The 24,630-nt window shown below is 43.2% G+C and overlaps 1 protein-coding gene across 1 annotated transcript in view; it reads right to left on the bottom strand.

Moving 5' to 3' along the window:
- The window catches only part of CCDC62 (coiled-coil domain containing 62), a 55,491-nt gene that overhangs the window by 16,869 nt on the left and 13,992 nt on the right, over positions 1 to 24,630 (bottom strand). Inside the window, exons 3-8 of the mRNA XM_036736550.1 lie at positions 22,063 to 22,229; positions 19,171 to 19,272; positions 17,568 to 17,739; positions 16,734 to 16,835; positions 3,274 to 3,362; positions 1,947 to 2,047 (exon numbers count right to left, since the gene is read on the bottom strand). Coding sequence (XP_036592445.1) covers positions 1,947 to 2,047; positions 3,274 to 3,362; positions 16,734 to 16,835; positions 17,568 to 17,739; positions 19,171 to 19,272; positions 22,063 to 22,229 — 733 coding nt within the window. The remainder of the gene's footprint in view (positions 1 to 1,946; positions 2,048 to 3,273; positions 3,363 to 16,733; positions 16,836 to 17,567; positions 17,740 to 19,170; positions 19,273 to 22,062; positions 22,230 to 24,630) is intronic.

The following is a 24,630-nucleotide window of genomic DNA, read 5'->3' as shown; positions in this document are numbered from 1 at the left end:
CATAAATGTAAGTTACAATCCATGCTATCAATACCCACTGGATTTTAGGCTCATATTGCAAATAGTAAAAGCTAGGCACATATATTCTTCCCCAAAGTATGTATTTGAAATAAAAAATATGCTAGAGATCCCCATGTGGCTAAACAAGGAAGAGCTGTGCAGGTGGTCCTAGTGGTAGTAGACGAAGGCATGACAGCTCTCTGAGGATTGCAAAGCCCTTTCCACGTACTGTCCCCTTATTTGATCCTTCCAGTAATATCTCCATCAAGCACAGAAAGGGCGTGGGGCCATTGTCCAGCAGTGTGTGACCAAGCTGGATTCTGAGAGCAGTGGAGGTGGCTCAACTTTCTAATGGTAGCGATCGCCATCGACGGAGCACCTGCTCCCTGTGCACCATCTTACTGGCACTACACCACAGCCTTTTCAGGGAGGTGGGGTAGGTATTATGCCCTACAGAGGAGTACATGGAGGTGAAGAGAATCACACAGCTGGTATGGGGCAGTGACAGGTCTCAGATCTCTAGACTACAACTCTCCATTTTGCTAGCCTAATGCCACACCATGAGCTCGCCCCAGGAGGAAGCTAGACTAGGCATGAAGGAGAAAGGCCATAAGACTCTAAGGCACCAGCAGCAGGGCTGCTGTCCCCTGGCGCTCCCAGAGTGTGGAGGCAGGAGCACAGGATCTATGCCCTTGGATACAGAGCTGCTCTACTGAGGACTGTGCTAGGAGTAGGGGGCATCTGCCCTCTCTCTGGCTGGCAGCACTCAAGATCAGCCCAGAGGATGGCGCTGCCAGGTGAGGGAGATCGTAGGGCTGGCAATGGTTCCCTCCACCCAATGATTCTGGGGCCTCCTGGGAAAACTGCTGCATATGGAATTCAAAGTTAAATACATCTTATTTATATTATTATTGTTATCAACAGCAACAGCAACTGACATTATGCAGAGTTTTTTAAAGCTTACCAAGCCCTTTCCATCCACTATCTCACTGGAGCCTGACAATACCCTGTGGGGTAGCGCTGAGCACAGTGCCTGGCGCATAGTCGATGCTTAAAAAATGTTTTTACTGAATGAATGTTATCCCCGTTTTCTAGATGAAGAAACCGAGGTACAGAAAACTCATGTGTGCACTGTGGTGTAGTATACGTTTATGTCTCTTAAACTGGATGTGTCCTTCATATCTGCATCCAAGTATTTCTTCTACTACTTGAAAACTGTGCTGTCAGTCACAACCCTACCTTCTTTCACAGGAGGGCACGATTCTTTAATGAGCTATTAATGTCAAGGTTGTCAAATTCAGCTTTCAGAATCAAAGCAGAATTCTGGCCATCAGGGAAAAGTACAAGTTCTTGAAATTAAACGAAATGCTAATGAGGACTTACGTCACCGAACAAAAAAAATCCCTACTATTTTAAAAATCCACTTATTCGAAATCATCTGACTGAATATATATAGCCAGTAAGACGCTGTGCAGGCGTGAGCTCCCGGTGGGCCTCTCCGCCTTGGCCCGCCTTCACTCTTTCCTAACGACAAACCACAGAGCCACGGACTACATACAGATCCACGATGTAGGTCAGATGGGAATAAGATCCCCTCAGCTACAGGGTGATGACCTAAGGAGCGGCCTGGGTTCTCAGCCCTGCTCCACCACTCTCTGGAGGCAGTGGGCATCAGTTTCCTCAACAGTAAAAAGGGGGTAATCATCATTGAGTTGGCAGGCAGAAGCCTACCTCCTGGGGCTGCTCTGAGGACTGCAGGAGAGAATGAAGGGGAAGGGCTCAGAAGCTGGCAAGTGCTGTACCAGTGGGACAGACAGTGATGTCCCTCTCCCAGACACTGACTGAACTCCTCATATGCCTCCTTCCAAGGCACCGAAGGAGAGGAGCAGCGTAAGAAGAGCAGCCCCGGCACCCCCTACGAGGCTCAGAAGGCATGTGCTCCGTACCTGGTTTCATGGATCCGTGACTCGTCCATCCTTGAGTCATCCCTAGAATTTTCTGCAGTGAAATGAAGAAACTGGAGGTCACTTTGCTGTTTGACATATACCTGCACACAGACACAGAGAGATCAGCCCATTTTTAAATCTAAAGAATGCAATGACATCACTCCAATTTGATACTTGGCAAGTGGAACACACATTAATAAAGTACAAAGATTTCTCAGTGTGATGCAGCCTCTACACCTTGGAGCCAAGACTAAACAGTAATGTACATTCTCCAAGCACAGGCAAAGAGTCTGACTCTAGAGAATGTGCAATCAGAGAAAGACAGGGGCCAAGCTTTTTCCTTTTCTTTTCTAAATGAATCTCCCGGGCTTTGTTTCCCAAAATATCTATTTCTGCACATGCACACCCATGCACAAAGAGATGGTGGGAGAGAGCAGGCTGCAGCAGGGTCCCACTGAAGGCTTTGCACCTTTTGGCATGCAGGCCCAGGACAGAAGGTGGGCCGGGCCTGTAGTGAGGGCAGCGGGCGGTGCTGCCAAGGTGTTCTGGGAGGATGGGCACCGGTGTCAGGTGGATCCTTGTGGAAGCATGTGGACAAGAAGGTTCCTGTTAAGGTTGGGATCCTGAGAGTGGGCAGAGAGATGTGTAGGGAAGATGGGATATTCATGTAGCTATTTGCAGTTCTTACTTAACTGCCTGGGGTGCTAAAGAGTGTCCAATTTGACAGATGCCACATGAGAGTCAGTCTGAGGAGTATTTTTGAAAGAGTGAACACAAATCACACAGTTTGAAAGGGGCAGGTGACGGGGAAGATGGGATGGTGGGCATGGGCAGACTCTAGGGCTGACTGTTCAAAGAGAGTGGAAATAAGGTCGTGAAATGGGGATCCTGTAAGCCCATTCTGCAGTAAGTGCATGGAGAGGAAGGGGATGCTGACTGTGGAGTGTGGACCTGAGAGGTTGCAGGCCCTGAGTCCTATATCAATCACCAAGGAACGTTATGAACATATGGGGGCTACTATGATGACGAAGATGGAGGTAGCTGATCCCCACAATTCTGAGCCCCAAAGTAGTTGCTATATGGGAAAAGGAAGCATTTGGGTAGGACCCAATGGACCTTAAGTCAGGAAAGGAGCAGGTTTAGGGCCAGTGAAGAAATGTCTATGACTATGTTTGTGTGGGGGTCTATGTGGCATGAAGAGATCATGTATGATCTGTCTGGACAGAGGGAATACCTTCCACTCTGATATCACAGGAGAATACAGGGACACATACACCTGATGATCACTTTAACAAAGCGACAGCCCAGATCATGGTCAGATCCATACCTGTCTCAAGTTGTGCAGTTCAGTATCTGTCCGTTCTTGCTTTGACTTTGCGATATCAAGCAACTGTTCTTTCCTCTTTTCTCTCTCGACTGTTTAAAAACAAAGAGGATTAAAATGCTTTTTGCAGCAGCCGTATCAAACAAATCTCCTTGTTTCCAGAGGTGCAACTCTCAAGTCTAATATTTCTCATTCCTGAAAATCAGCCCGCTAATTTCACAAACAGGGCGCTCCTTTTTGACCTGCGATAGCTTAAGAGTAACATGAGATACTTCTTCTGCAGGCGTTACACATCTCACACACAAAGTCTAAAAGCCCAGGAGAACATCAAGGACCATGGTTTCCTTTTCACCACAGACGTGAATCATTAAGACATGAACTTTCTGACACATAGTAATGATACATTCTACTACTATGGGCATAAAGTTAGATCAGGCGGAGCTGATTTTCATCCAATGCAGGTTTAAAATGTGAACACTTCCCTCTCTTCCTGAAACCAGGCCACAGGGAGTCAGAGGGATCAGCAACATGTTTCACTATCTTGTAAATACAAGGAGCCTCACATACTCAAGGAGTGTTTCCCAGAAGAACTGCAGTGTTATTACATTATCTTAAGAGGAAAACCAATCCTAAATATGGGAATGACAACCAATACTTATTTGAGCACCACAGTGGTTCGACTTGAGTCGTTGACCAGGAATTTGCCAGCATTATTACACTAACTCACTATGACATGTTAGACTTTACGTTTTTTATTAATGTATTTTGTTTTGACAAATCAATCCCTTTCTAACAAATAAGGCTCCTTGAAGTGTAGTCTGATATTAAAACTGTTAAGTAAACCTCCCCTCCCCAGTCCTACTCTGATGCCTGCTGCTGGTGTGGAGGTAACCCCTGAAGCCAGCAGAGTGTGAGCTTAGGCAGGTTCTGCCAGGCTGGAGAGGTTTCAGGCCAGGCCCCACACCAGGTGTGTTTTCTGAGGACCAGCCTAGCTCCCTCCTTACAGACCAGGACACTATTATTACCAGGTCACTAGCCACCTGGCGATACATGACTTGGGGCCATGACAAACCACAAAACCTAGAAAAATAAAACATGGCCCTCAGGCCTGGGAGGTCCCTTCTGCTTATGCAGTGACCATAAGAGAGTATCAGAAAAAGGGGCACTAGAGGCTAAGGATCATACAGTTTTTAGAGAATCCATAAATTTCAGCCAATTGGCATTCTGACTAGGGGAACCTTCTTCAAAAGTGAGCATGTTGCTGGAGGAGCTAAATGATGTCAATCTTGACATTCTTGCCAGAAATGAAACCAGCAGATGAAAGTGAAGGAGGGCTACAAACCAAGTAAAAATGGAAAAGATTTGCACAAAGTCTTATAACAAGCTGTTTTCTTCGTTAAACACAGTAGAATCACCACACCTGGACCCTAACATGACAGTCTCTAAAGAGAATTAAAAAAGGAAAACCAGCCAGAAGAGATCTGTGCAGAATGCAACACAGCTGGGAGGGCACCGAGGGACAAAGGCTTAGGGGGAACATCAGACCTTATGAAAATAAAACAGAAAGAGAAGGGGAACAGAAGATCATCAGCAACACTGATTGACAGGACTAACTCTCCCAATAACATAATGAGAATCGTCTATACTGAGATCAAAAGCACGTCCGATCAGCCAACAACCAATCAGCAAGGATTTCTTACTGGGCCAGGCAGTGTGTTCTCAGCCGGGACATCGGGGACATCAGTACAAAGAATACCAAGAATGACCGATCCCTACCTAACGAGCACACATTCTCATTCAAGAAACAAGTACATATAGAAACAACCACAGCATGAATATGAAGTGAATACACTGACCCTGCCCGCCCCCCCACCCCCACCCCCACCAAGGTAGTTAGGGAAGGAGGGCGTCAGCAGTTGGGGAGATCAGGGAAGGCTTGGTGCAGAAAAAGATTCCTGAGCTGCATCTGAAAGGAAGAGATGAGGTCGTCCATAGAGAACAAGCTATATTCAAGAATGGATGACAGCTTTACATTTCACAATTGACTAAAAGATGTAGAGAATGTAAGAGCCCACTCAATTATTGTTTATTGATGCCAAAGAAGTATCTGAATCAACAGAACAGTGTCTTACAAGCTCTCTCTTAAGATGGCTCCTTGGAAGGTAGAATCCTGTTTAATGTCCTTCTGATAATAACCATCAGGCAAGGTCTAAGACAAGATGTGTGCTTGCCAAAGGTATCTGCCACTGTGACAGAGGAGATCAGCTCAGAAGACAGGATGTCAATGGCGTCGTCCTTCAGATACTGTTATTTGTGGATGGCATTGTGCTGACTGTATTAAGTCCAAGACACTGTCATGTGTTCTGGAAGGGATCTGTAATCACTCAAAGGAGTCTGGCCTGTCCATCCACAAAGGAAAGATCAAGGACAGGAAAAAAAAAAAAAAGAAAGATCAAGTGGCTGGAAAGTATCTACCGCCTAAGTTTCAGCATGCATTTGGAGAGACACCCATATAGAGCAGGGGGTATTAACCATTTTTGTGTCATGGACCCCTTTGACAGTCTAGTGAAGCCTATGCACTTCTCAGAATGATGTTTTTAAACACATAAAATAAAATACACAGGCTTGCAAAGGAAACCAAGTATACTAAAATATAGTTATAGAAAAAAAAAGTTTATGGTTCCCAGGTAAAGAAACCCTGTTTCAGAGGCAGCTGGTGGTGCAATGTACAAAGCACTGGGCCTAGAGTCAGGAAGATCCACGTTCAAATCCAGCCTCAGATAATTGCTAGCTGTGTGACCCTGGGCAAGTCACTAAACCTGTCTACCTCAGTTTCCTCATCGGTAAAAAGGGGATAAGAACAGCATTTACCTTTCAAAGCTGTTGTGAGGGATCAAATACTATAAAGCAAAGTACCCAGCATATAGTAAGTGCTTAACAAATGTTTGTTCCCCTTTAAGAGCTTTTTCCTCAGTATATCTAGGACAGACAGTACAGAGAGAAAGCAAGCTGAGCTCATAGTGAAACAGAAGAAACAGAATAAGCTGGCTGCCTGCAGGAGCTCCTTTGATGATCCCAAGCTTCCCAGGAAAGAAAGGCCCATCTTTTCAATATTATCATTGCACTGGTACTGCTACATAGCAGCCAGATAAGCGATATGACTGCCTCCAAAGCACATAAAAATAAGGCTCCCGCAGACAGGATGATGGAGAGATGGGTGAGAGGGGTGAGCGGTAAACAACACACAATCAAAGGAGAATTCTCAAGGAGAATTAGAGTCAAAGATGTCATCAAAGAGTTGGATGGTGAGAACACAATGTGGGCTCATCCTGTGATCAGAAGGAGGGAAGCCGGACAGCCAGGGGGCTTTGCTGCTACACTCACAATGTCAAGGGAGGATGAGGAAGGCCTCTGGCATGTTGGATGGCTCCCCCCACCCCCCGGAACAAGCTTAGGGGAGGACATGGATTGAGTGTGATCAAAGATCTGTCTGACTACCTGAGTAAATCAAACCTCCTCCCAGACAGGCGAACTTTGATGAAATGATGGAAGTAAAAACTGAAATAGTGCCTAGGCATTCCAGGAATGGTACAGACATCTAAATCATTCTTAGATCGATAACGTTAAAAATTCAAAACACAACTTTAATATTTTTGATGATGTGACTTTCTGAAAGACTCTAAGGCAATGATATCTGTGGTCTTTTTCTAAGACGTCACATGTCACCTTTCTCATTTATGAAGCATAAGCAACTTTTATCTGGGAACAAATCCATACAGATTCCCTATAATGCTACAGTACTGCTTATTTGCAATGTCACAAAGGTATCCTTATATTAAACAAAAACAACAAACCGTACATTCACCCAGCCAGTCAATCTGCAAAAACATGCTACCGGCTATGTGGAAGCCAGAGAAAGACGTGCAGTGGCTCAAGTTCATCTCATAAGAACTTGAATGTAGATCTGGGAGGGATCCCAGAGGCCAATTAGGCCAATCTCCTCATTTTAAAGATGAGGAAACTGAGATCCAAAGACGTGACACAATGTGCCCAACTTAACACAGCTTATAAATATCAGGAGGTGAGATTTGAACTCAGGTCCTCTGGCTCCAGAAATTGACGTTTGTTCTCCTATCATTCTCATGGAGGTCACTCAGACCCGCATTACCACCCCCTTACAGCAGGCTCTCCCTGACTTCAGTCTCTACTCCCTTCCCATTCACCTCACACACTGCTGCCAAAGAGAGAATACTAGGGCCTGGTCGTGACAAGAGCACTCTTTATTGTCTACAGAATAAAACCTAAATTCCTCATAAGACTCTCCAGGATGGAACAGCCAATCCATCTTTCCAACCTTCTTCCCAGATCTCTTCCCCCTCCTATGCTCCAACTAGGTTGCACATTTCCTTCAGAATTCCCTCCCAACTTGATACTCATCCTTCATGAGCCAACTCAAGGTTAATTCCTCCATGAAGTATTCCTGCCAAGAGTCTCTTCATCCACCATGCTCTTACATAGTACAGTACTTTCCATTACGCCTTGAATTAGATTTCAATGGATCTTAGAACTGGAACAACCTGCAGAGACCATTAAGCCAACCCATCGCTGTATAAGAATCCCCTAGATAACCTACCCAGTTGGTCACACGGCCACTGCTTAGAACTCTTCTCTCCCAAAGCAGCCCGTGTCTTGTCAGATAGGAGGAGTTTCTTTTTACATCGAGCTTCAATCTGCCTCTTGGTAATGTCTAATGGCTACTAGGTCTGTCCTTTGGGACCAAGAGAATAAGCCTAATGCCCTTTTCCATGGGACAGCTCTCATAAATCCTGCTGAGTCTTCTATTCTCCAGGTGATGTAGGTCCATCTCCTCCAACTGCGCCTCCTACAGCATGGACTCAATACTGCCCTTCTTCAGGCTCTCTCCATCCATCTTCAGGCTCCCTCCTGACCTGTGGCACTCAGAAATGAGTCTGACCTGGGCAGAGGACAGAAGAGTGTGACCACCTGATTTCTGAGCATGGTGCTTCTCTTGATAAGAATCCCAAGATCTTATTGGCTCATTTGGCTGCCACACAACAACAATAAAGGACAGCTGACATTTGTATAGCGCCTACTGTGCGCCAGTCGTTGTGCTAAGTGTTTCACTATCACTATCTCATTTGGCTGCCATACAACAACAATAAATGGTAGCCGATACTTATATAGCGCTTACTGTGTGCCCGTCATTGTGCTAAGTGTTTCACTATTATTATCTCATTTGATGCTCTCAATAACCCCAGGAGGTAGGCGCCATTATGATCCTCATTTTACAGATGAGGAAACTGAGGCAAACAAAAGTTAAGTGACTTAGCCAGGGCTACAAAGCTAGCAAGTACCTGAAGCCAGGTTTTAATTCAGGTCTTCCTGATTCCAGGCCCAGTGCTCTATCTACTGTGCCACGTAACAGCCCCTAAACTGTTGATTTGTAGTGAGCCTGCATGTCTGCTAATGCTCCCAGATCTTTTTCAGACAAACTGCCATCCATCCATTCTTCTCCCACCCTGGGCTTGTAAAGTTGATTTTTTGAAACAAAATTTAAGACTTTACATTTATATCTACTGAATTTCACCTTGTTAGGTTTGGCTCAATCTTCTAGCCTATTAAAATCTTTTTGGATCCTGTCCTTTCCTCCTGGTTTTTTTGTCAGCAGCAACTTTAATAAGCATACCCTGTATGCCTTTATCCAAGTCACTGATAAAGATGCTCAACTGCCCAGGGCTAAGCACAGATCCTGAGGCGCTTCCTTGGAGATGGCCTTCCAACTTGACGCCTGACCATTAATGATGACTCTTTCAGACAAGTCTTTCAACCACTTCAAAATCCATCTAACTGTATTATTATCTAACCTGTGTCTCTCCAACTTTTCCAAAGGAAAAGCACGAGATATTTAATCAAATGCTTTGTAAAAATCCAGGTAAACTCTTTATCTATAGCATTTCTTGGACCTACTAGTTTAGTAACCCTGTCACAAAAGGAAATGAAGTTAGTCTGGCATGACCAGCTCTTCATGCTGCCCTTTGTGCTCACCACTTCCTTTTCTGAGTGTTCACTAACAGACCTTTAAGAATATCTTCTAGAATCTAATCAGGAATCATAGCCAAGCACAGGACCTATAAATTGGCAGATTCTAATCTCTTCCTTCTTTTGAAAACCAGGTCATGGGTCCTTCACCAGTCCTGTGGCATCTCTCCTGTTTTCCACAATCCTACGAATAGAACTGCCAGTGGTTCAGCAGCCACATCTATGAATCCTTCTAGTACCCACGAACGTAGTTCATCTGGGTCAAGTCATCACAAGCAAGTAGGTGCTATCTCATCACTTTACTTTTCCTGGACATCCACTCCTGACTGGTAATTTTTGTCCTGTCCTTAGCATGCAAACATCTTTCTTTGGCAGAGAAAACAGAAGCAGAGTGCCTTGGGCAGATCTGCTGCTTTTCTCTTGCCAGTCTCTGTGAGCAGCAGTCCTACCATCCATTCTCTCTCCGTTCTGCCCCAGTAGGGCCTTAACAAGCCCCTTGGGTGGTCCCAAGGCTTCCAGGTGGATCTTGGCTCATTCTGAGGTTTAAGACTCCTGATGCTATCCTTACAGGACTGTCACACTTTGTATTCATTTTCAGTTATGTTTTCAGTTACTTTCTTGTTTGCATCTTTTGTCGATAGCTTTAAAAAAAAATCTAAGTTGGCAGGTGAATTCTCTGCATACCCATACTGATGGGAGGGGGGAGCGAAGCACCTACTATGTGCCAGCCACGGTGCTAAGTGCTTTACCAATATTATCACACTGGATCTTCACAAGAACCCAAGGAGGTGGGTGCTATTATTATCTCCACTTTACAGATGAAGAAACTGAGGCAGACAGTGGTGAGATGACCTGCCCAGGGTCATAGAGCTAGTACACTGGGGTCAGTCACCAGTTCACTCTTGCTGCTTGAAAGTCCCTGAAGGGACTCCCCAGTAAATACAACAGGGAATCAGAGGAAGGAAAAATTATTCTGTAGCCATAGGCGTTTGAGGCCTCTAATTTTACCCGATGATACTCATGCTCATCCTGCAGTAATTACTTCCTGCATTCTACATTCCCACCAAGCTAGCAGCTGTTTCTGGATGCCGCCCCACCTTTTCTGGGCTCTATTCCTTCCATGTGATGTCTCCCATACCCAGAATGTTCCCTTCCCACCATGCTGAAATCTTCCCTTTTTTTGAGGCCAGGTGGAGCTGCCTTCTCCACGAAGTTCTCCCTGATTCCCCCAGCAACAAGCCGCTTTCTCCACCTTTGAGTCTTTCACCCTCTCCCTGTTGGGACATCTTCTAACCTGGTATGTTACAATCTGGGTTAGAGTTACTTGTGCAGAGTCTCTCTTTGCATCTCTAGAGCTTGGCACCATACATTTAGCCCAATAAACTCTTTTAAAATGGTCAATTGAATTCTAATGCCAATGTCTGTAGTGCAAAGTAAAGTGAAATAAAAATGCCTGCGGTAAAAATAATAAGCTTTTTGAAAGAGTTCAAGTGAATTAAGGGGAATGCAAACACCTGTGAATGGACCCAGCAGCTCCAGCACTGGTAATCAGGGGACAGTCACAAGACCAAAGACTGTTGGCCACCATGCTCCTGAACAAGTGCTCCTGGCTCACTCCTGACCAGACCTGATCAAGTATGCCCTTAGTCCTCCTCACCTGACCAAGCACACCTGTGCTCTCCTGACCTGACCTAACCAAGTACAACACCTGGGCTCTTCTGATCTGATCAAGAGCACCCTGAACTCCCCTGACCTGATCAAGTGTGCCCTGGGCTCTCCTGACCTGACCTAACCAAATACACCTGGGCTCTTCTGATCTGTAAGTGTAGTCTCTCCTTTTCACTAGCCAGTGACTCCAGCAAGTCACATGACCGCAACTGCTCAGCCTCTTCATCTCCTTACTTTCAAATTATTTCTCATCCAATAAAAAGAGTGGCCTCTGGTGGTGGAAAACTCTGTTTTTTTTCACTTTTTAATTTCTCAGTCCATAAGCTCAGGATAATTTTGATGCTTTCAATGATGCCGAACTGCTCTCTGCTCCCCACATCCATGGTTTTCACACCGAGACTCTCCCCATGACGTTCAATGACTCCAAATCTCAGGCTGCCACAATCTCCGAGAAATCATAATTGCAGGCGACCCAAAACAAAACAGAGAGACAGCAGTAAAAGTGAAGAGACTCTAGCTCATTCTCAGGCCCTCTTACAAATGAAAGGTGATGTAAAGGCAGCAACCCACCAGAAAAGGGGGAGGGAGGTTGCAGAGTGAGAGGAAAGGCCTGCCTGGAGCGACACTGGGATCCACACCCCAAAGACAAGCTCTGAGCACCCACCAGAGGGCTCATGGAGGGATGTGAATGAGAACCACACAGAACACGAAGGCAAAAGGCCACACGGGTCAGGTCACACCAGGCCCACTGATAAAGGATCAATTCATAATTGTCATGCCCATAGGATTCAAGATCGGAGAGATAAAAGAGGAGCATACTATGTGCACATTAGTACTGTTAACCTGATAAACTGTGTTCTAACCTGCCCACAGAAAAATGTTGGTACTGTGTGCTCTTGATGTTTGTAATAATGCTGAAAAGACTAGCAGGGGAATATTTTTCAATTACTTAAAATAATTTTAACTTTGAAATTCTGTTGGGAGGGAGGGGATTCCACTATTTCTTAATTATACATCTTTCACTATTTACTTCAAAAGATTTGAGATTACATTCACGTGGGCGCTCCCTGCACTGGGTACCAACATGGGTGACTTTCCCTCCACCGTGGACTTCGGGGAGATTCCCCGCAAAAAATCAATCACTTGGTAGGTTAGGATATATCCTGGTGATATGTGAGGATGGTCCCAGAATTACAGAATTTCACAACTAGAAGGTCAGTAGTCATGACCCCAAAGGAATTCCTGCCACAAGATGTCTGACAAGGGGTCACCCAGTCTCTGCTTGAAGATTTTTCAATGAGGGGGAGGTCACTGAGGCAGTCACTTGGTAAGCAGCTTTTCTTGATATCCAGCTAAGATGGGCCTCCTTATTTCTATCTCCTAGTCTGCCCTCTGGGGCCAAACAACAGACCTTGTCCTTCTTCCATGCGAGGGCCATTCAAACACTAAAAGACAGCTTTCCCATTCCCATCCCCTCTCCCCCCAGGTCCTCTCCTCTGTAGGTTAAATACCCTCATTTCCTTCAGCCCATCCTCATATGACCTCAAACCCTTTCTCCATTTGGGTTGCTCCCCTCTGGACACTTAGAAGTGTCATTGCCTCTTTATGAAACATTAAAGCTGCATTTGCTTTCTTGTCCACCATTTTACCCTACTGACTCACACTGAACTTGCAAGTTCATTAGAACCCCCAGATCTTTTTTCAGACAAGCCAAGTTACACTGCCCTCCCAAGTGGTTTTTATGAGGATCTTTACTTTTATTCCTATAACGTTTCTCCTGATCACAACTGGCCCAGTGTTACGGCCTCTCAAGAAATTTTAGGATCCTGGTTCCATCATCAGGTGGGTCAGCTATTCTTGCCAATTTGGTAAGCACGCCATATGTGCTTTAGTCCAGGGGTGGGGAGCCTGTGGCCTCAAGGCCACATGTGGTGGTCCCACAGGTTCCCCACCCCTGCTCTAGTCCACATTTTAATAAAAAACATTAAACTATACTAACAAAAAACATTAAAAAAAACATTAAACACTAACTATACAAAGATCCCAAAAGCTATACAGGATTACAAGGTTACCATAATTTTAACCCCAGAAACCACTGGTTCTTTCTTGTTGGCAAAAATAAGCTCAAGAATAAAATCCTCTTTGTTGATTAAGCAGAAATTCCCCAGGGGATTCCACTGGTGATTTCCCTCCAAACTGACAGGTGATCATTAATGACTTCTCTTTGAGCCCAGCCATTCAACCAATTCCAAGTCCAGCAGATACCATGTGGCCTACGTTATATTATCTAATCCACATCTCTCCATCTTTTCCACAAGAACAAAGTGAGATACTTTATAATGCTTTGCTAAAATCTCGATAAACTCATATCTACAGTAGTCCTCTGAACTATAAGAAATGTATCAAAAAGGAAAACGAGGTTAGCTGTTCATGACCTGTTCTTTTTCTAAACAGTCACTAACCTTGATTTAAATAATATATTCCAGAAATTTTCCCTGAAATTGAAAGCAAGTTCACTTCAGCCCTTCTCCAGCCCTATGGTGCCTCTCCAGCTTTCCATGATCCTTCAGATGTCAGTGGTAGTGGCTGAGCAATTGCATTCAGCACCCAAGGCTGTAGTTCATTTGGGCCAGATGACTTGAATTCATCAATGGTAGCTATGTCCTCTCTTATCCCCTTACTTTCCTTGGGTATCAACTCCCTATCAGTCATTTTTGTTCTGTCCTTGCCCATCCAAAGGTCACTCTCCTTGGTAGAGAAAATAGAAGCAAAATCAGAATTGTGCAGTTCAGCCTTCTCACCAGGTCATCCTCCCAGACCATCCTGTTCCTTCCCTGAGCCTCTTCTTTTCCCAACAGAGCTTGGTGGCCCCTCTTTCTGTCATCCTCGGCTGTGCTCAGCTGATTTGGAGCTCCAGAATGCCTGGCATACTCTCACAGCACCATGCCACACACATTTGTTTTCATCCTCTCTTATTGAGCACTGCTTCCACCTCCTGTATTTATCTTTTTAAAACCCACGCTAGTTGGTGAATTCCCTGGGTGCCAGTATCATTGTCTATAAATAGCTAACAGTTTTCTACCTCATCAAAACCATTTCCCTTTATGTGTTCAAAATTTCATTCTTGAGAGCTTCTAGGCCTCCAAGGCTGATTTCTCCTATAGACCTCTGGATTCATGACAACGTACTTATCTTTCCTGTGAAATCTGTTTGCACAAAGCAGCACATCACACTAAGCCCAGCTTTCCTTTCCTCCATAATTATAAATTCATGAGTTACCACTTCTCCCCAAAGTTTCTGCAATTTTGACTCCAGAAACCACTTCTTCCCTGCTAGCAAAAAACAAGCTCAAGAATCAAATTCCTCTTTGTTGATTTCTCTACCCCTTGAAATCATTTTATTAAGGCAAAGCAAGAAATTATTAGTTCCTTTGATTTTGGCAAAGTGCAAACTCCAACAACGACTGGATAAGTGAAATCTCCCCCCGCCACTACACGACGCCGCCTCTGTGCAGGCTCATGATGTTTCCCAAACGGTCTTGCTAATTCCCCTTTTCTGTCCAGGTAGTCTACAATAGACACTGATGATAAAGCAGCTTCTGTTTCTCCCTCTACAGCTAGCAACCAAATGCTCTCCGCCACATGCTAGATTTCTTCATACAAGCAGACCTTAATATTCCCCAACCTCTTTTCCCTATCTTGTTTCTTTCAAATCACATAAGCCCTACTGAGGTCATCTGGTCTGATCCCACTGCAAAGTTATCACCTAAAATCAAATCCTCTGGTTCATTTCTGACCATTGGTTTCACGTGGTATGTTTGTGACTCGACATTTGAGGACTCAAGTTTCACTGTTTCCACTTTCTTGAACTTTGTCTCCTGTGAATGTGTGGATGTCTTAGCTGTCATCCTCCTTATACTGCAATTGTTCTCAACAGTGTCTACTCAGGAGTATATACATAGGAAATTTCCTCTCCTCCTCTGCTCCTTTTTAGAGAGGAGATCAGACTTGCAAGATATCAGGCAAATACATTCCTACCAAAATGTATTAGTTGTATTTGATCCCTGGCCAGAAAGTCCTTATATTGTAAGCCTTGATCCAGAAACCTAAGTTCCATTTTTAGGCACCAACTCAACTAGCTGTTCACTTCCCAAATCTGTTTTTCTTTTTTGTATCCTTTGCCTTTAATGGGAAGCAGTGATGAAAACATCATCCGTGCCGTGGGGTTTTCAGTTTCTTGTCCAATATTTTAGAATCTTTGGCAAAATGCTTTCTAACTTCCTTCTAGCAGAATTATTTACACCCACATAAATCACCAAAAGGGTAGCAGTCATCTGCTTGGACAAGTCTTGGTAGGTTCTCTGTAATGTCTTAGACACATGGGAGGCCTGTTCTCACAGAGACCTATCACTACCTCCCTCAACAAGAAGTCAGCAAGCGCCACTGGTCTTTTCTTATTGTCTTTCCCAATGATCTCTTACCAAGCGCTACTCCACACCTTGGAGGACAAGCAGCTTCTCATTTCCCAAGGCCCTCCACTTCCTTCTGTCGAAGAAGAGGCTCCAATTTGCTTATTGGCTCAAATGTTCCACCACCATGTGCCATTCCTCTGCTCCCTGACCTTCTGGCACAGGCTAGCCATTTCAGGTATTTCTTCTGCCTTGGAGATATCGATGCTGCTCCTCCAGGACTTTTAATAACAGTTCATTATCCTGATAACCTGGAGCACAAGGAGTTATTTCTCAAGCTTCTCATCTTTTACTTTGGGAGGGAGACCATTTTGCACTTTGTATACAGTAAAAATACTAATCAGTGCAAACTTCTCTCTGCTCTCCTTTCTCATTGACAGTGAGAGCCTCAGTCCTTGTCTTTCAAACTCCTTTGGGTGAGGACAACTCTGTAACATCCACTTATTACCTTTAACCCCCTAAATAGCACACCACGCTTCCTTTCAACAACTGGACGGCCAGCACTATCAAACCTCCATTCTCTTCTCCCATTTGTCTTACTAATGTGCTTGACTTACCTTTTCTTCCTTACCTTGCCTTGCTGATGTCTTCTTGGCTTCTTCTCTCTGGGTCCTCATCCTCTTCTTCAGGCTCCTCTTGTCAATCTTTTTCCTCATCCTTCAAAAGGAGATGACCAAGCTCTTCTCAGCTATCTCCTCCTACAGCTTGGCTTGTTCTCCAACTTTTCTCAGGTTCTCCCCAATGTCTTCTCCCCAAATCCTGTCTCTGACCATCTTCTCAAGTCCAAAATCATCCATATGGCCTTCACTATGTCCTCTGCCTCCCTCTCAGTCAGCTCAAGTCTCCAGCCCCTCGTGCCACACACACATCTGCTTCAGAAGGGATACTCCTTCCTCAGGCAGAAGCCATGCACACGGTTCACCACTGGATCTCTTCTGGAAGCTTCCCTAGCTCGGTAGGACTTTCAATGACCTGTGCTCAGTTAGCACAAGAGATTCGAGGTCACCCCCCATACCATGAGGATGCATCAGGGTAGCTTCCACAAAGGTTTTCGTTACTATTGATGAATGTCCATATTTAACAAGAGAAAAGACTAAAAGAGCTTTAAAAATTATATTTTGGGGAGAGGTGTTTCCTCTGACATACTACAAAAATGTAACTAACACTAGGCAAGAATATGACAAGAGTTCACTGCACACACATGCCTAACTGCATCAAATGTACCAAGTAAAAATAAATGTTAGTTGAATAAGCTGTCCACACTTACCAGTAAAGACCAACTCATCATGAAGATAACTTTTCTCTTGTTTGAGACGAATAATCTCTTCTCGCTGCTCATTATTTTCAGTCGTCTTTTCATTCAGGTCATCTTTAATATAAATAGGAAGAATCTATTCTTTGAATTATACAGAAGCACTAGTACCAAGAGTACCATTATTTAAAGTCTTTTCATATCTTTTGATATCATTAGAGGAGAGAGATGATGGACGACCTACTTGGCCTTCTTGTGACTGCAACTTCCTACCTCAATGCAATGATTGTGACAAGGGTTTGATATGAAATTTCAACTACAGACAGCCCTTGCAAGTTTCCATGTGTGGGCATAATCAGCTCTACTTAATACTGCTTATGGTCAAAAAAGGTCTGATCCTTGACCTGCTTTCGATCTGCTCCCATCTACTACAGCATCATTTTTTATGAATAACTAGAGTATTCTGGGCTAAGAATTAGAGACAGTGACAGAGTTGAGGTTGGGAAGCACTTCCACAGCCTGTATTACATGTACTGCTCATAAGGCCTAAATAAGATCTTAGCTTTTTAAATCATACAAAATAGGAAAAAGATGAAAATAGGCTAGAAAATCAACAAAGTATCTGCAGGTATTCAAGCATGGCAGCTAAATATATATTAAGTTGAGCTGTAAAGATGGTTTCCCCCTTACTTGCTAGAAGAATGGACAGTTGCTAAGGAAAACTTCACTTAGGGTTTTTTTTAAGAGCTTCTCAGTATAAAAACCACATTAGGAACACTCTTCTCAACACACAGGCTGCCCTAACACAAAAGCATGGTGGGCATATCATCACATAATTCCATTCCTCACCTTTTAGTTTATTTACTTCAAACTTTAGCGCTTTCATTTTCTGCTTATAATCTTGTTTTTCCTTGATAATACAGGATTCCACCATTTTGGCATCATGTAAAGCATGCTCTAGCATTTTAAATTTACTTGAACAGTCTGTAATATGATTGATTGCCTCAACAATATCTTTGTCCTGAAGATTAGAAATTGAAGCATTTCAATTTACTTATATTTACATTAATCACACACAGAAAATCCAAAGTAGGGAAATATGCCCTAGGAAATATGACCATAGATTTAGAGATGGAAGAGACCTTTAAGATTACTGAGTTGACTCCCTTCCCCTCCCCCCATTTTAATTGCTGAGGAAAAGGAGGTGCAAAATGGCCAAATGACTCGTCCAAGGTCATAGAGCTAATAGTAACTGAGGCTGGATTTGAACTCATCTTCCTGACTCCCAGTGGGGCATGCTCCCTACTGCACCACGTTGCTGCTTAAGCAGTCAGTGTACTTACAGAGAGACTAATACTACTAATTAAAGAAAAGTCTTTATAAAATAATTAAAACTTTTAGGTAGAATTCTTTCCTAAATGTTACCTTTGCTCAAATTTTGGAAAAACCAAGAAGTTTACTTGTATGCATATTAGCAATCAACAAGTCGACTTTCAAGTGTTTAAGCTGGTGATGCAAGAAGAACATCCTGTCATAGACCAAACAAGCTGTAAAGGCATCTGTATGGAGGTTTTTCAGAGAGCCTGGGGACTCTATCAATAAGTACCCCAGAAATATATGTACATATATATGAATACATATGTTACATCACCAGAAATATTTACATAAAATTCATGTAAGCCACAGGATGGCCTCCATTTATTAATCAATTGAGTTAACCTTTTTATACCACTTTGCAAACCTTAAAGGCCATGATCAGATAACAATGAGAAATGGAAAGAACAGAAAAAAAGGAAAGGCAATGGAAGGAAAGAAAAGAAAAAGGGAGACTACTGGAAGGAGTGAAGAGAGACTGGGAAAAAGACAGAGACAAGGACCATCCATTCATTCAACAAGCAATACCTCCAGTGCCCACTACTCTGTACCAGGCCCTGTGCTAAAATGATACAAGGATCAAAATAACCCTCCTCTCAAGGAGCTTATGTTCAGCAGTGGGAGACATGTCCCTAGAAATTCAATTCAAAATATTCACAAGGTAATTTCTGAAGGGATGATGCTAGGAAAATGCCAAGATGAGCGTTAAAGGAAGCTGGGTTGAGCTGGTTTTGTTAGACTTGCAGAGCCTTACCCTTACCACTGTCTTGAAAATACTAATTGCTGACTGAATCATGTATCAAAGCTTTCCATCTATCAGTAAACTTAAGCCCAAGACCACAGCAGCCCCCAGGGAAAAATTGGTTCTTTAGGGTTCAATGAGTGGCCAGTGCAGCAGAACTGACCTGAGGGCCAAAAGGAGCCCAGCAAGTGCCCACTAGGGAAGCACGGCACTATGATGGGCACTGTTCAGTAAATACACCAGTTACTTAATTGTTTTTTCAAGGTTCTCATAAAGTCTAATAAAGATATCTGAGAAAGAAACAAGTAAGCCAAAAACATAAAGCCCGTGTGTTACCTTAAGCTTGATCATCGTAGAGAGAGCCTGTTCTCGAGCTTGTAACTGTCCTACCTGTGCTGAAAGTTCCATCACTGAGTTGTTGAGACATCTGTTCTTTCCCTATGAGAGAATAGTGCACAAAGATGCTTGTCACATTCTGTTATTAGAGCTTCTACTAGAACAGGAATCTGGGTTCATCTCATTTCTTTTGCTGGTGATTTCTTTGTTTTCATTTACGCACATCTATCTAGTGTGAAAGTAGGTTAAATAAGCATCCATTTTACGAAAAAAAGTCTTTTCAAATAGAATCTCCCGGTTTTGGCTTTAGCTTGCCGCCTATGAGATAAGCTACCTGATCCACAGGACGCACTGAGCCAGCGTTGTGACCTAAGTGACCTTTGACGATGAGTTGTCGTCCTGTTCCATTGATTATACTATTTTAAACTGTTCCTCACCTGGTGTAATTCTCAGCACAGAGGAAGCAATGCCTGAAATCATCAACATCCTTCTGTTTGTTTTTCGTGTCCAGCTGACAGAAGGAAAAGAACATTTGCCAGCAAATCAGGAGACCCAGGTTCTAGACCCAGCTCTTCTGGGCAAATCATTTCTTCTCTGGGCCTCAGTTTCCTTATATGTAAAATTAGAGGTTGGACTAGATGATCTCTAAGATCCTGTTTGGCTCTGGTTCTACTAGTCACTAATGCACTATGTCAATGACACCAAGGGACCATCCAGCCTGGAATTTAACTTGAATGAGTAAATGATTTGGCTTGTTAAGAAAACAAAATGAACTGACTTCCAAAGACAGGTTATGGTAAATAATGGATCTCTTGATTATGAAATGTTTAGTTTCTTTGAAGCTTTAGCTGGAGGCACAGCAATAGAGTATGTAGTTTTCCCGCAACAGCACAATGTACTTGGACTCAAATATTTTTCTATCAAAATCATTTCTGTAAAAGCTGTCTGTTTTTATACAACTTGTAGTAATAAATGTGATCTTTATTTTAGAAAAAAAAGATAAGCTACCCATGATCCTCTAACTAGAAAAGCTCACAAAGCATTAGCCATTTAAAACATTGTTCAGAATGGTACTACGGAGAGGGAAGACGATAAATGGAACTTTGTGTAATTACCATTGAATGTAGGTATCATAGGGCAGCTAGGTGGCGCCGCAGAGCGCTGGGCCTACAGTCAGGAAGACTCATCTTTCTGAGTTCAAATCTGGCCTCAGACACTTACAAACTGTGTGACGCTGGGCAAGTCACTTTACCCTGTTTGCCTAAGTTTCCTCATCTGCAAAATGAGCTGGAGAAGGAGAAGGCAAACTATTCTAGTAGCTTTGCCAAGAAAACCCCAAATGGGGTCACGAAGAGTTAGACATGACTGAAACAACAGTAAAATAGGTATTACACAGTGCACACATACACACAGGCATACATACACACACACATATACAAAACATGTATGTGCCTGTGTATGTGCACCCCATAAAAACCTAGATTTAGCATCACAGTATTCATGTTTCAAAAAGCTGAGTTTGCCTTCCCTTTGGGTCACTCTTCGTGACCCCATGGACCACAGCACACCAGGCCCTTCCCTCCTCCCCTCTCTCCAGAAGTCTATCCAAACTCATGTTCGCTGCTTCCACAACAGGGCCTACCTCATGCTGCCTCATTCACAGTAAATCCTTAATAAGTATTTGTTGATTTGATTGAGGATGAAAGATGAAACCCTAATTCCAAGGCTGGATGATTCTTTCCAACTCAGTAAACAGTGACTGGGCGCCTACTACATGCAAGGCACTGTGCTAGAGGGTCCGAAGACCCTGACAAAATCAAAACGGTACCTGCCCTCAAGGAGCTTACATTCTCCTAAGAGGATGAAATCTATACACATATAATAAAAATATAATGAAACTGACGTGAGAATAAGCACACACAACGTGGGGGATCAGGGAAGACCTCATGGAGGAGGCAGCATGGGGAGTTGAGCCTTGAAGGAAGATACGTCATTTATATGGTACTTCTTTTTTCTCTTTATATATAATCCTTTAGAATCCATAATTGAATTTCTGAATAATTTCAAGCCTTACTTCATTGTACTACTAAGGAAAAGTAATAAATATTGCAAAAAGAGCTTGGCCTGTAGGGGCAGAGCTGACTTTGGGAGCTGCCAATCTCTCTCCTTAAGAAGACCACTGACTGGCTACTGTAAATGCCTTGCCTTTTTAAAGGGCTGAAGTTTTGGGTTTCTGGGCTAAGCCCTTTAGAAACACAGAAAAGTCAGTCATCTAACTAGGGACCACAGGCCTTTAGCCTGACTTTGAACTCACTTTCTCCTTTCCCAAGCCTCTATCTGACTTAGGGTAAGAAGGATCCCTTTAGGGAGGGAGGGAGAGGAAAGGGAGAGAAAATAAATGTCTGTTAACTGAAAAAAAGAAAGAAGTTTTTTGTTTTGTTTTTAAAGAAGATTCTCTTTAAGTCTTGTAGATTCTTGCCAATTTGCATTCCCCCTCAGTTAATACTTATAAAGCATTTAGCACAGTGCTTGGCACAATGCAGATACTTAACAAATGCTTGCTCCTTCCCTCCCTCACGTTCCCTCAAGTCATTTTAGTAACTACTTTTCAACAAACTACAAAGAGCTGTCTGAGTTTAAAACCCTATGGTTTTTCTCGGCTCTCCCAAATCCTTTGGGTCTTGTCATACCAAAGAATCAGAGCAAAAATAAAGCTAAACTGAGAGGAAAAGTGGTTGTCTTCCTACTGGCCCACCCTCCTACTTTTATTATGCATGCTTGGAGCACCTCAAGCCTCTCTAGCTTGGAACCATCCAACCAACAGGAAGTTGTGACTCTACTTTCCAAGGACTGAGGCGGGCCCTGCCTTGTGGCCAGAGACCCCCTGCCTACCTCGAGGTCCTCACAGATGAAAGAAGCGTGGGTGGCCTTTTGAGCCATTTCCTGGAGCTGCTGCTGAGCTGTCTGCAGAACCTCCTGGTGGTCATTTTGTTGAGATTCTAGCGTTTTGATCCTCTTGGTGAGGGTTCTAATTACTTCACTCCTTTTATGCAGTTCGTCTGAGGGAAATGACAGCAAGAATTTCTTTATGGACAAGTCTGAGTAACAAGGTGCCCTTGGGCGGGGGTGGGGGGGGTGGGGGTGGGGGGAGTCCTAGCTATGGGGCATTTTTTTTTAAAGGGCATACAGACATGGATGGATGGCCTAAATAATCAAAAGTATAAATTATTACCAGTCATTTTCTTCTTCACTTGGTTGTTGCCCTATACTGAGGTGCCTAGGCATCATGCACAGGACTTGGTATTTGTGCGTGTTAATCACTGAATAAACACACCAAACATTGCCGTGTCATCATGAAAACCGAAAACTGCACTTCCTCAAGTGTAATTTGTAATAAAGAGCCTCTAGCTGAATATAAATCAAAACTAAAGATAAAATTGGTTAGGTTGTGAGAAGAACTCAAGGCATTAACCTTAAATTCTATGCGACTCCTTTCCTTAACACATTCTCCTACGGTCACAGCAATAAATATGTGGTCAAGGAAGGCAGGTTTGGACACTGAACCACTGGGATAACAAATGAAGAGATGTCATGGTACCAGCGCCTTTTGGCTTAAATGATTATTCTGGATGGGCTCCAAAACAGGGAAGTATTGACGTTTAAAAATGTGCCTATTTCCAGGGGAAGCTTCAAGAATACTTGGCTTCACCACCATGGCCCGGGAATTTAAGAAGGTGAACAACTTCCAGCCAGAAGCAGGGAAATGGATGATCCTGTCCTTTAAAGTCCAGCTTAAGACCCATCTGCTGGAAGCTCTCCCTCATGTGCCTAACGATACCCCACTCTGATTGTGTCCTCGGAATCCTCCCCAAACGTGGGGTGTAAAGCTAGAAGGGTCCACAGAAATCATCTAGTCCAACTTTTTTTTTAACTAGACATAGAAATTGAGGTTCAGAGTGAATTCGGGCCTTCTAACTCCAAACCCTTCCACCATCCCATACGTAATCTCTCGCTCTTATTTTTTTAGCTTTTATGTAGTATTTTATTTTTCCCCAATTACATGTAAAAATAATTTTTAATCTTTGTTTTAAAAACTTTGTGTTCCAAATTCTCTCCCTTCCCCCATTGAGAAAGCAAGTAATTCAATATGGGTTTTACATGTGTAGTCATGCAAAACATACTCATAATAGTCATGCTGTGAAAGAAAACACAGACAAAAAGACACTCAAGAAAAATAAAGTAAAAAAAAAGTATACTTCAATCTATATTCAGACACCATCAATTCTTTCTCTGGTGATGGAGAGCATTTTTCATGACAAATCCTTCAGAGTTGTCTTGGGTCGTTGTATTGCTGAGAATAGCTAAGTCAATCACAGCTGATCATCTTAAGATATCGCTATTACTTTGTACACTGTACATTTCACTTTGCATCACCCCATACAGACATAATCTCTTTGTACCAATTTGATTTTAACTTGTTTGCACGCTGCTTTACAAGTATACTTAAATTATTTCTTGCATCTGGTCATATACTGCTCTGCTTAGAAATATTCAATGGCTCCCTACAGCCAACCGAGTAAAGCACAAATCTGCAATCTGAATCACAAAATATCAGTTGGAAAAGATTTCTGAGGTTATCTAGCCCAGCTGGAACCTTAATAAGAACTCCCTCTGTCTCTAGGGTGTCGAAATCAAACAGAAACAGGTCCCTGCAAATGCAGACTGAGTTAGAAAACTTCAAGTTTGACATAATCTACCTTGTATTGCATTTTTATTTGTTGTGTTAAACATTTCCCAATTATATTTTCACCTGTTTCAGATGGCAATGGGAGTGTTGTGGGCCGAAGGGCCTTGAGTCCAACACCTAATAAGCCTTGACTTGAGAGGGCAAACCTGATATCACCCAATGGAGTCCAATCAGTCACTAACATTTATTAAGTGACTACTATGTTCTTGGCCCTCTGGGAAGCCCATTCCAGTCACTTGTGAATATTCCTAATTGCTGAGAAATGTTTCCTTACATGAAGTCTCAATATGCCTCCTTGCCACTTCCATCCATGACTCCTAATTGTACCCTCTGGGGCCAAGCAGATGAAATCAATCAGATCCTATTGCACATGACAATCTCTCAAATACTAGAAGGCAGCTATTATCATGTCCCTGTTAAGTCTTCTCTAGTCTACTCACCTTTAACCAATCTTCATTTGGAACTGGCACTTTCTAGCCGAAATGTGGCTCCCCAAACTGAGCACAAGATATGGTCTGACCAGGGCAGAGTACAGCCGGACCATCCCCTACTTAACTCTGGGTACTCTTGCCAGCCACATCACAAAGTTGACTCGTACTGAATTTACACTGTGGTCTGCCAAAAGCCCAAACTTTGTTCAGATGAAATCCTTTCTAATTACGCCTCTCTCAGCATATACTTGTGGAGTTGATTTTTTGAACACAAATGTAAGA

Source organism: Trichosurus vulpecula, chromosome 1 (assembly GCF_011100635.1).
Source record: "Trichosurus vulpecula isolate mTriVul1 chromosome 1, mTriVul1.pri, whole genome shotgun sequence".
NCBI lineage: Eukaryota > Metazoa > Chordata > Mammalia > Diprotodontia > Phalangeridae > Trichosurus > Trichosurus vulpecula.
The sequence above is the reverse complement of the archived record's forward strand: the minus strand, read 5'-3'. Positions and strand labels throughout refer to the sequence as shown.